Below are 12774 nucleotides of genomic sequence, written 5' to 3' on the forward strand. Positions count from 1 at the left end.
TTCACACGTGGTAGTAAAAAGGAAAGATGGAAGCTACGTGCTGCTTCAGATGCCGAGTGGCTCACTCGCTGCAAGGGGGCTGCTCCCAGCCCCCGCCCCAGGCCCCTTGGTCTCAAGCCCCACGCGTGTGCCGCAGCCAAACTATATAATTACAAATTATAGCAGCTCCTGAGCCCTCAGCATCGCCCACGTACTGTTGAAACCAAGGATATCTGTGAAAGCTGAGGGTCCACGTATTATTTTATTCCATTGCACATTTAAAAAATACTAATTTAAAAAAAATCAGTTCCCCCAGGCCACTCGGCCTTGGTTTTAGAATATAATGTATGGGGGGGGGGCATTATTACAACTAAATGACAGCGTGACTTACTGTTACAAACAACATGAGCAACCATTTATATAACACATTAAGTTTTCAATGTCGAGTTTACATTACAAGTAAGCATCCATCAAATTTGTTATTGATCCTCTGGTAATAAACTCTGAAAGTAAGCAAAAAAAGAAAAAATATGTTTGCTTTCATTTTTAAGCTGATTTTTAAAGAAATATCCTAGTTCAAGAAAACCTTTTGCCACGGTAACTTTTTCTTTTTTTAAATGATAATGCTCAGAAAGCCTTTGACAGAGAAGAGTGGGAGTAAGGAAAGGGGATGCTGTCGCCACGGTGACAGCTGTCCAGCGTAAACATCTCATATCTCTTCCGTTTATCACGTATTTCAGGGCAATTCAAGCTGCTGGAACAAGACCGAGATATAAAGGAGCCAGTGCAATATTTCAACAGTGTGGAGGAGGTGGCTAAAGCATTTCCTGAACGCGTGTACGTCATGGAGGAAATAACATTCAACGTGAAGGTAGTTCTGAAAGAACCAAAGATTTATCCTCACTAAGATCATTTAGCTTTCAGGTTGCTGTGTACACAGTAAGTGCTCGTCTGTGCCTCTTAGGAGGTTCCATCTTCCTAATGAGTTGGTGTCAATGGCCAAAACTGGTCTTATAAGAACTGTGCTGTAGCTGAGCTGACCCCCACCCCAAAGGTTACTACACTTAGTTAGCATTATCTTTGGCTAGAATAACTGTGAAGGCAGATCAAAAGTTATTTTCCTTTTTTAAAATTTGGACTTTATTCCCTAAGATGTAACCATTTTTTGGCCACATCTTCTGTGAGGCTAGATGCTCTACTTGTAAGAGCAAGCAAAAGGCATATGGTAAATCTAATACCAAACACTTATTGAGAGAAAGAGGGACTTCCAGAGCATGCCCTGACATCAACATGTATTCATTCTGTCTATATCAGTCTACAAAGGAGGGAAAATTGATGTATCGAATATTGCCCAATAGGTACTTATTGAACCTTGTTCGTCAGAGGAAAGCTGAATAGTGTTTACTGTGCTGTGTTGGTTTTGCATTCTTAAAGGGACAGTTCTGTCCCCTCCTACACAGTGAATGAGCTCCTCGATGAGAGTCTGGTTAGAGGAGGGGCTAACCAGAGAAGCGATGCCACCAACCAGGTCCAGCCTCCTTTCAGCCTGCAAACCCACTGCACTTTCTTCAGCCACATCCACGATTACACTGACTCATTTGAGAAAGTGTTCACGTTGAAAGGATTTTCTGTTTAACCTCATTTCAGCAGGAAGTCCAACTGAGTCACTGTTCTCTGAATATTTCAAGATTTAGGGGGCAGATGCCGGTTTCCTGGAAATCCACTCTATGTGAAAAACAGACTACATGGTATCTTGGCCCAAGAACGCAAGTGTCTTTACAGGTGGGTCACTCCACCCACACTCCCAGGAAGGGGGGAGATGCCCAAGACAGCTTCCTTAGTGGAGAAGTGGCCCATTGAATTGGCTAAGTCATTCTTTCCTCCAGTTCTAAAACACAGCTGCCATAATCTACTTCCTTTAGTTTTATTATTAAAATGATTTTGTATTTAGTAAAGTTCTTTACTAACCAAATTATGCTTATGTTCAGAATATTTATAATTTTTAACTCCTTCAGTGGCCCGGGCTGTGAGTCATCAAGACAGCTTGTATTTGTTTACATTGAAGATTTGTGAGAAAGTGTTCATTTTTAAACTTTCCAAGATTCGTTGGCCAGAAGTTAATCAAATCCTATTTCATTAGTGTCTTGATTTAAATCTCTCCTTAAAACTTACGTTTAGAATTAACTAAATGAAAAAAATTTTGTTTAGAAAGCAAAGGTAATACTGCAGAACTCTCTTCTGAAACATTTCATTTGCTGATAAATGATGAGAAATCAAGCATAAAATTTTTTTATGATTTTTTAAATTTCCTCAAGTATTAAAATCTAATATTCAGTCTTTGGTGGCATATTGGTTACATGAAAGACTTTTAAAAGATGCCTCTAAGAGCTGTTTGTTTGTGAATTTGTATTGAACCAGCAATGAATGAAAAAATAATACTGAAACTAATACATTTTGATAGGGGTTTTTTTTCCCCACAGAATACCATGATTGGCTATATTGATTCAAATGTATATAATAGAGATGTCATTTAAAAGTTTAGCACAACAGTGTGAATGTACTTAACACTACTGACCTGTATACTTAAAAACGGTTAAGATGGTAAATTTCATGTTATGTATATTTTACCACAATTTTTTTAAAAAGCAAAATAAAAAAAGTCAGTTGGACTCCCCACTGAAATGAGGCCAAACAGAAAATCCTTTCAATCTGAACACTTTTTAAAATATGTCAGTGTAATTGTGGATATTACAGATAAGTGTATGGAGTAGAAGCTTATAGCATCCATAGAGCTGGTTGGATTTGGGTTGAGTTCTGTGCTATGCATACATAAATATTTAATACCTCTAGTCTATCACTCATAAAGTTGTAAGATGTCATCACGTCCAGCCTGCGCTAATCATTAAGACGTCTTTCAATTCTATTCTAAGAAGACTCGATAAAGGAACCTCAAGAAATTTACATAGAGATATACACAAAAGTCTGTGTGCTTAGTGAGTAAACACCCACGTAAATAAATAAAACTAAGGAGATTTGGGGGAAAGAGGCCTGGATTTTAAAAGAAAATGTTGGATGCCATGGTCTTCTTTAAAAATTGATTATAATGTGCGTGAACATATATGCAGAGCTTAATGTGAGACCTAACTGGGGGCAAGGAAGTGCTATGCTTGGTTATTACTTCTCCTGGAGAGGGAGAGAAAAAATGAAAAACAGTACAACCTATTTATAAATATAGCTGTTACAAATATTGTTAAATATAATGTAATATGAAATATTATATAAACATAACTATTATCCAGGAAGCAATTTTTTACAAAATAGGAGAATTCAAACCTCCTTGGAAAATTCATCCTCTTCTCTCTGCTTCAGATACAGTGTAAATTAGACCAAGAGGCTAAACAACTCTAGAAATGACTTACAGTTAAGAATTGGCAGCTAACTGGCATCATGATAGTCAAAAGGCACAATTATTATTTGAAATAAAGAAATATACATTTATGCACATATATTCATATATAGTTACAAGTGCAAATTGAAATGAAGCACGATAAGAATACAGAGTAAAACAAAAGTATTGAAAGAATTAGTTTTGTTATTTTCAAGACTATAGCAAAATTTTATGTAAAATTTAACGGATAGTATTAGTACTATTTACACATTTATTTCAAAATAATGTATTCCTTTTATCTTGATTTAAAGAAAATATGTCTTTAGAAGATGACTTGATGTGTTAAAAAATGATCTGCCAATTGTCCCATCATTGATTAACTGCGTGAAATGAGTTAATATATGGTAAATGTTTAATTCTTTAAGCAGCAAATATATTTTGAGCACCTACTACATGGCCCACCCTGTTCTAGGCACTGGGGGTAAATACTGAAGACTGGAGATTACATTCTATTGGGGAGGCAGGGAATAAATAAGCAAATACAAACACTACCTCCAAATAAAGCAATAGAGAAGACATTTGGATATACAAGTCCGGAGCTTGGGGCAGGGTCTGGCTTGGGGTATAATATATATTTGGGGCTTATCAGCTCCTAGGTGGCATTTGAAGTCACGGGGCTAGCTGAGTTCGCCTACATCTCAACCAAGGGTGATCCCCCCACCCCACCCCCCCCAGGGACATTTGACAATGTTTGGATACAATTTTGATTGTCACAGCTTGGGGAAGGGGTGGGTGCTACTGGTGTCTAGTGAATAGAGGACAGGGGTGCTGATAAACATCCTACAGTGCGCAGGACAGCCCCCCAGCAAAGCATTACCAAGTGAAAACGTCCAGAATGCCAAGGTTGAGAAACTCTAACCTAGCGTCTAGACTAAGAGAGGAGATCTGAGGACTGAGCCCTGGAGCATTCCAGCACTGGGGTCTAGAGGAGACAGACAGGAGTAGCAGATAGAAAGACAGCAGAGCACGTGGTATCCCCGCAGCCAAATGACAATAGCGTTTCAAAGAAGAATGGGCAATTGTGTCAAATGCTTAGTGATTGAGTTAGATAAGCACTGGGAACTAACCATTAAGTTTAGCAAAATGGGAGCCTTTAGAAGCTTTGAGAGGAAGGAAATAATAATCAGCTCAGAGACCCAGAAAACAGTTAACCAGGGAAGTATAGTAAGGTGGTCCCACGGTTTTGTCAAAGTAAATTTCAAGTGAGATTACTCAGCACTAACCTTTTTTTTCTTCCAGCCATCTTCAGCTGGAGAGTTGGGTATATAGTCAGAGTTGGGTTCTACCAGGGAGTGTAACAGAGATAAGCAGAGGCACAGATGAAGTGCCCTGGAGTGGCAGGTAGCAATGAGCCATGGATACAAGACGTGTAACCCCAATGAAAATTGGAGATCCTGACAGGGTTAAGGAACTTCTGATGTGAATTTGTTTAAGGAAGTGATGTGCAAAATAGGAGAGTGGTAGAGTGTGAAGTCCTTGAAATTAAACTTGAGGCAGTAATATAGGAAATGATAGGAGTAGCTGCTTTTCAAATCTAAATAGGCAACAACTGAGGTGGGAGGAACAGAAAATGGAAGACGAGAAGGTCAAGAAAATGAAAGAATATGTGGGCAGGTAACCTCTTGCTGATCATTTTGTCCATTTCCTCCAATCCCTCCTAAGCTGATGGCATTCGATGTTTTTAGAACAGCAGTCACCTGCCTCATTCACCACTTTTTCCCTCTGTTAATAACATCCAGTTTTTGGTTTCCATGGTAAGAATTTTGTTTTTGTTTACCTGCTTTCCTACCTATTTGTTTTCAACTGTAATAGGCATTTTCTCAATTACCTCTTTTAGATTTTTCATCAGCTATCTCTGCTCTCATGTTTACTTTCAAAGTCAGAAGATGTCTTAGTTCTGAATTGGTCATTCCAACCGAAGGCTCAGTCCTCTACCCTTTAATAAGAAAAATAGCTGCACCAACAGTTTTCAGTCCGACTTCTTTCTTTAAACAAGTCGCCGTTATCTAAAGAGCATGTCAGACTGTGTATCGTAGCTCAGGCTCTGGATTCAGAGTTGAGGTCAGACACCAGCTCCAGGCATTGACTGTGACCTTGGGCAGGTCATATGACCCCAGGTGTCTTCACCTGCAAAATGGACAAAATGCGAGTGATACTACCCACCTCGTAGATTTGTCATGAGAGTTAAATGAAGCAATGCATTCATGTGCTTTGCAAGTGTCTCATGTAGGGGCTGGCTAACTACAATCTTGGGGCAAGGCACCTGTCTTGCAAATAAGGTTTTATTGGAACACAGCCATCCCCCTACACTTAGTGTTGTCTGTGGCTGCTTTCATGATACAACGGCAGAGTCTGGTAGTTGCAAAAGAGACCATCTGGCCCACAAGCCTGAAATTATTACTCTCTGGCCCTGTAAGAAAAGGTTTGCCAACCCCTGATTCAAAACATAAAATCCAACTAAATGAAGTTTCACATTTTAAAAAAATTTCCCAGCACAGATGATTTCACTTACTCTTTATTTAGTACTTTATACTCTGTGACAGAATATTAGAACAGAGTACATATGTGTTGTTTCAGAATACCCTTTCACCTCAAATACTTTTTTGGAGACTTATTATGCCAGTACCTAGTGAATTATTTTACATGTCTTCCAGCCTCTCAAACCCAGCCCAGTAGTGATGAGAAGTGTTCCCACACGTGTATTTTCTGCCATCAAACTAACGACTAAAAAATTAAGTCTTGATGTAAGTCTGTCTCTCCTGTGACATTTGCGGAGAGAGCGGGAAGAAAGGGCAGCCTTGGATTTGGCACTGGGTAGCTTGCAGCTCTCGTAAAAAGTGGGGAGGAGGCTTCCTGCCTTCAGTGCCCTCACGCACAAGCTTTCTACATTAAAATGACCGCTCCCCAGTCCTAGGGAGCCCAAATGCACTAATCTGGATGCTATAACGTTGCTATTTTCGTTCCAGTTAGTGAGGTCCAAGCTTTCAGCTGTTCCAGCATAGATTTCCCCGGAGGCAGAATAACAAGTTTGCATTGTCTCAGCTGGGGAAAGTGCCCCACTCAGGAACTGTGAGATTTGGGCCAAATGTGGAATGTAGTCACCACTTCAGCCCACACAGACCTCGTAAGAACCATTACCCTGTGGCTGGGTCAGAGCTCAGCTGACAGTCCTGTCACCTGCGCATCGGCTCCTGCTAACTGGCTTTGGCGCCTGGGTTTGGCAGGGGTGGCAGTGTCTCACGGCAAAGCTGCTGGAGTGTAGGGCGAAGCATCTCAGGATCAACTTTTTATAATAGAGAAAAAAAATCGTGTAAGATTCAGAGAACTTGAGTGATAGCTGAGCTTCTCAATACTGAGAAACGTGACCAAGAATAAAGTGACAAGCTGTTATAAATAATCCAGCAGGACTAGGAAATTTATAGACTCTGAGTCTTGATAATCATCAAATGTTAGACCTGGAAAGGCCCTTACACATTGCCTCGTCCTACTCCTTCTCTTAATAAATAGGAAAACTAAGAAACAGATGTCAGCCGACTTCGTTGATACATACAAAACCACAAAACAACTTAGCTGCGAAGCCAGGTCCCCTAATTCAATCCAGTCATCCTTTTACTCCCTCATATTCTGTCTGTGGATTTGAGATAAGGCCCATGATTATGATTAGAAAATCCTTTCACATTGACACGATAGCTTGCATGGTAAACTCATTTTCTTTTTTAAAAAATCTAAATAAACATACTCAATAATTATTGCCTAGCCAAATCCTTCCGTCTTCCATATTTCTGAAATGCTTATGGTCTGACACACAGGATTTGGCAACTTCCTGAATGTTATATGTGCCGATTTTTAGATCTTACATCATTCCAGAGTATGTTGCCAATATTTCAGAAATAAAATCCTACAAGTTAACTTGATGTTTTCTATCAGCAGTGGTGCAGTTTCTAATTAGATAGCACATGTCAAAAATGAACCCCTTCAAAAATGCTACTGTAACATATTAACCCAGAATTTTTTTAAAGGATTAACCAGTATTCACAGAGAAACAAGATGGGTTGGTTCTTGCATTGTTGCTTGAAGCAGTGGTAAAGACACAAGGAAGTAGCCAAAATGCATCATTGAATAAATAACAAGAGTTCTAAAGTTTAATATGATTCCTGCAACTTGATGCTGAACTTTGGATTTTTTCCAGGGCTTCTAACTTACTGAGAATCAGCCAGCTTTTCCCCCAAGCCGTAGATTTGAGGCAATCTGTGTGCCTTTTGTCTTAATATATTCATTCCCCTTTTTAAAGCTGCCATCTGAAAATGTGCTGAAGAAAAAATAAAGATCTTCCCCCTCTGCCAGCCAGTTAGACTGTACTGTTTCCATACCTAAGATAGTTAACAAATTAAACATATGTCATGTTACTTCCTTGACTCATTTTAACAGAACACACTACAGACAAGGCCTTGGAGATACATTGATGGGAAGGGTTTGGGCTGCTCTTGATTCTAACTCTTGTCATATTATTTTACTCTCTGCCATCTTTCTGATCACGTTTGTCTTTTAAAAGGCAAAAACAGCGTATGACTAGACTTTATTCTGTGTGCATGGGCCATCCTATGTTCGTCCTGTAGAGTAATACAAAATAGTGGGACTGAGTTCTTTGGTTGTTTTGTTTTATTCTTATACTAAGAGTATAGTTGAGTCGCGGTGGTCACATCATTCCTAGTTTAAAATACCATTCCTGGTTTCTGTCTTGACCATTCAGAAAAGGAATCCTCATGCTGTTAAGTTTATAATGATGTCAGACAGGTGTTTTATTCTTCTGATTCTTCAAAATGGGATAAGGATCATTTGCTCTGGCATTTTCTACCTCTGTGGAGCCTTTAGAGCGTGAGTAGTTCTAGGTAGCCAGCTTTTGGGGTAGCTGTGAATTATAACAAAAATCCTGTCCAAAATGACTGTAATTTTCTTTCAGTTTCTTACAATGTATTGTACTTTCTATCATCCAAAAGAGAAGTACTGGAACAAAATTTAAACTCATCCTCATCTCCTGATGTGTATGACTTTTACCTTTATATGGGGAGACCCTACAACCCTGAGAATTATGTGCTTTATGGTCTCATTTAAATTGTTTGTTTGTTGCCTCTTATGTTTGTTAGAATACCTGCTTTAACAGTCCGTATTTCCAGTGTTGATTTCCACTTCTATTCAGCTGTGGGGTGGAAACTGGTAACCAAGCTGGATAGAGTTTTAGTTAGATGGGAGTAAGTACCCTTAAGGTCCTTAAAGGCTTTTCCATAAGCCCTACTGTCACATCTTTTTGGCTGCTCAGAGGCCTTTAGTTCACTACCTTGTTCTTGGCTACATTTCAGAGAGATCAGAAATTACCGATTCGTGCGCAACCTGAATTTTGTCAGATGTAAGAATGAATTTTAGAAATGAAGAGTGAATGAATTTAGAAGTAACCAGTTTTTATTTGTATTTTCCAGTTTTTAAAAATTTCATCTTTTCCTTACCATGAGTCAGATGTCATTTATTTTCAAGAGTCATTCAGAATGATAAAATTGGATACAGTGGTGAGGCTAATTATTTCAGTGTTTGAAGACAGCCCAGTGCTTTTTTCGTCATCTGAGGTTTCAAGACCTCCTCCGAAAAACTACCAGTTGGCAAGCCCTCGGCTGCGCCGTCACAAATTAAATCATGGCCGTTGTACTTGTCATCCTTGCCCTATTTCCTGTTTAAAAAAATAAAACACTCAGGATTGACATTTACCTTAACTCTTCATGCCCTTTCTCATTTTCTGCCATTTTCCCGAAAGAAAGAGTTACAAAAATCGAAGTTCGGGGGGAAATGGTCTAATATTAATCCAATATTGTCTATTTAACCAAATGTCAATCAGATCAATCCTGATTTTTTTTTTTCAAGAGTTGAGATTTTAACCTCTGTTACATGTTTCATCTTTAAAACAACTATTCTTATGGAATAGGTTGCCAGTCGCCAGGGACAGAGAGAAACAGAAGAGGTGGGGAGAGAGAATATGTGTGTGTGTGTAAAATTGTATGTCAGTGTTTTTAAATGTTGCTTGACCTTGGGGTATTAATTCTGAAAGCTATTATGAACAGTAAAACCCTGATAGTTTCCTGGATTAGACCTATTAGAGTTGTTTAGATAACACACTTTGAATGACTTCCTCTCAGGAAATATTGAAACTGGAAATGTTAACCAGGCACGCATAGCCAAGCACTTAGACAGAACACATTGTTTCTTTTGCTATTAAAAAATTTTTAAAGGAAAGAAATTATGCAAATAAATCACATCTGTAGAAACCAGAGGAGACTGGCTCAACCGTCAAAGGAAGAACACTTATTTATGAGCTTCTTCCTCTGTCACTGACAGTGACCGCAAGATTGGTAGGTACCTTAGTCTCCTAATATATGCAGAGCTAATTGTCAGCGTGAATGGTGACATCAGAGTTGGAAGCCTGGAACCACAGATTGTACGCACATATGTTATGCATTTTTATGTATGGGAGTAGGAGTAACTTCCTTTAGAAGTACAGACATACACGAAAATGTAGACAAAACTGTTGAGTGCGCCCAGAGAGTGACATTTACTGAAGATAATTTAGATCTGTTTAATCTGTGTGAATCGTGTCTCACAAACTATGTGGACATTCTCTTTCAGCTCATTTGGTGTGCAGTACTCACTAGACCTATAATTTCTTCATTCTGGAAGGTGTATGTTTATAAAAGTAAATAAGGAAAAATAGAATAAGTACCAATTTAAAGAAGCTAGAAAGAGACATTTCTTCTTGTTATTCCTTCGTGTTTGAGAAGCACTGTTGGCTCCCTGTATGTTCACTGGAAACAGTCTGTTGTGTGAGTGAACATGTGTGTGTTTCCTCAAATCTCATGAGAACCCTTTCTCAACATCCTTGTCTCCATTCTGGTCCAAATGGATGAACTGCCAACTTTTTTTATAAAGTTCCAATAAAAAGGAAGTATAGCAATGCATCTGAGCATTTTGGAGACCAGTTTATCCTAAAACAGTGTATTCTGAATCATTTCAATATGTTCACTTCCTTTGAGATATAACTGTAATGATATTTCAGTCCCTATTCTGACATTAAGTTTTATTCTGGGATAACACATTCAATAAAAACTTGAGCAATTCTTTAGTACAGAAGGAAGGATAATGCTTAAAGGTAGCGGTTTGGGCTTGAAAACAGTGGTGCATGAAAATAGAAAATAACATGAAAATACAGAGATGTGAAAGGTAATGTGAAGCAGAATTATAAGAATTAAAACTTTTTCAGAATTACTGTTAATAAAAGTAATAATAACGATCATGGTCTCCCCTTACTGGGGGCTTACCACTGTGGGAAGTTGTTTACCTACATTGGTTAAGCTTGAGAAGTAGCTGATGGTGTTCTCATTTTACAGATGAGGAAACTGAGGCTCAAAAAGGTAAAACACTTCATCTGAGGTCACCTAATAGTTAACAAGATTCAAGCTCAGCTTGTAGTTTAGTTATTAGTTATTAGTATTGTACCCTTAATAGTATTGTACCAATTAATTGCCAAAGAACATGGTTCTTTTTATTCATCTATACCAGGGGTCAGCAACCTTTTTCTGTAAAGGCGCACAAAGAGTAACTAGGTTAGAGTTTGCAGGCCTTACAGTCCCTGTTGCAGCTACTCAGCATGGCCAGTGGAGAGTGAAAGCAGCCACAGACCGTGCAGAAACAAATGGGCGTAGCAGCGTCCTAATAAAACTTTATTTACAAAGTCAGGTGGTGGGCCAGAATTGGACTATGGGCAGTAGTTTGCTCACCTCTGATCTGTGTTATTATAAGCTTAACTAGATGCCAGCTGGAAGTAAAAGGGATAAACCAAAAATTAAAATTAATAGCCAGTGAATCTTCATAAGGACCCTTGGTGACCAAAGTCAGGAGAATAAAATAACTGAAACCTTGAAGCTACAGGTCCTGTAGGAAAAGACAGTCAGCTTTAGTACGTGCCAAGTACTGTCATGTATAAATGATATATTAGCTTAAAAGAAAACCCTCTTCTATATTCTTCAAAACTGTCAAGGTCATAAAAAACAAGGCAAGATAAAGAAACTCACAGGACAGAGGACTAGAGGCAATGTGGTATCCTGGTTTGGTCCAGGAACAGAAAAAGGACATTCATGGAAAAATTTAGTGAAATCCAAATAAAGCTTATACTGTAGTTAATAGATTGTACCAATGTTCATTTCTTAGCTTTGATAATGTGCCGTGGTTTTGTAAGATGTTAACAGGAGAAGCTAGGTGAAGGGTATACAGGAATGCTCTGTACTGCCTTTGCAACTTTTCTACAAATCTGAAATTATTCCAAATAAAAAGTTAAATTTTATTTATTTAGTATTAATTAATTGATTTAAATTCCTAAACTTACTCCAATATAGAAGTCCAGGTGAATGCTGAGTCTGAGAATAAACACAGCTAAGTTGAGGTCTTGTTAAAAAATAATAATAATAACACTTATCTGAGTCCGCTGAAATGGATTTTAAACCTTAGGAGCCTGAACTGCTGTTAAAACAATATTGTGCTGCCATTTATGTACTGATAATGCCTCCTTCAGAGGGATTCCCTTCACTCCAGAGACAACAGAACTGTTTGTTTTTTATAGCACTGATGTTGATCGACAAACTCCTTTTCCCAAAGGTTAAAATTATATAGAGATGACCCAGAATGGGTAAGAAATTATTTACAAGGATTCTTACTATCTAGTTTTCTAAAGACATAATGATTCCTACTCAGTAAGCAATATAAACAATGTCAGTCACTTGACCCAAGATGCTTTTTTGTTAACATAAAAGAAAAACTCCATTTCAGGCTTAATGTAAGCCTAATACTAAAATGTGATAAAGATAACGTAATAATAAAACTGTAGACTAATCTCACCTGTGACTAAGATACCTCAATCATAGATCAAATGCTATCAAGGAGAATCATGCAGTATATTTTTTTAAGTGCACCATGATCACGTAGAGATTTTTTCGGGCATGTAGTGTTGTTTTACTATTTGGGAATCTACTATTACAATATAAAATACATACATCAAAATGAAAAATAAACACATGACTATCTTATTGGATACAGAAACAGCATTTGGTAAAAAAAAAATTAATTTCATTGTAGAAACTTTTAGAAAACTAGAATTGGAAAGACACATCACTAATACGATTTTTTAAAATATCCATTTCAAACCAACAAATTTCTCATAGTTGATATTAAAACACAGATGATATTCACATTAAAATGTGAAACCACACTCTCGCCACCACCACTCTATTGTGGGGAGAAAGGATGAAAACTTT

At 38.1% G+C, this 12774-nt stretch overlaps 1 protein-coding gene across 3 annotated transcripts in view; it reads left to right on the top strand.

The window, feature by feature from the left end:
- The window catches only part of GAREM1 (GRB2 associated regulator of MAPK1 subtype 1), a 211107-nt gene that overhangs the window by 152755 nt on the left and 45578 nt on the right, over positions 1 to 12774 (top strand). For all 3 annotated transcript variants that reach the window (XM_007167049.2, XM_007167050.3, XM_007167051.2), the window contains one exon: positions 720 to 850. In XM_007167049.2, the coding sequence (XP_007167111.2) occupies positions 720 to 850 (131 nt within the window). The remainder of the gene's footprint in view (positions 1 to 719; positions 851 to 12774) is intronic.

This window comes from Balaenoptera acutorostrata, chromosome 13, assembly GCF_949987535.1.
Source record: "Balaenoptera acutorostrata chromosome 13, mBalAcu1.1, whole genome shotgun sequence".
Taxonomy (NCBI): Eukaryota; Metazoa; Chordata; class Mammalia; order Artiodactyla; family Balaenopteridae; genus Balaenoptera; species Balaenoptera acutorostrata.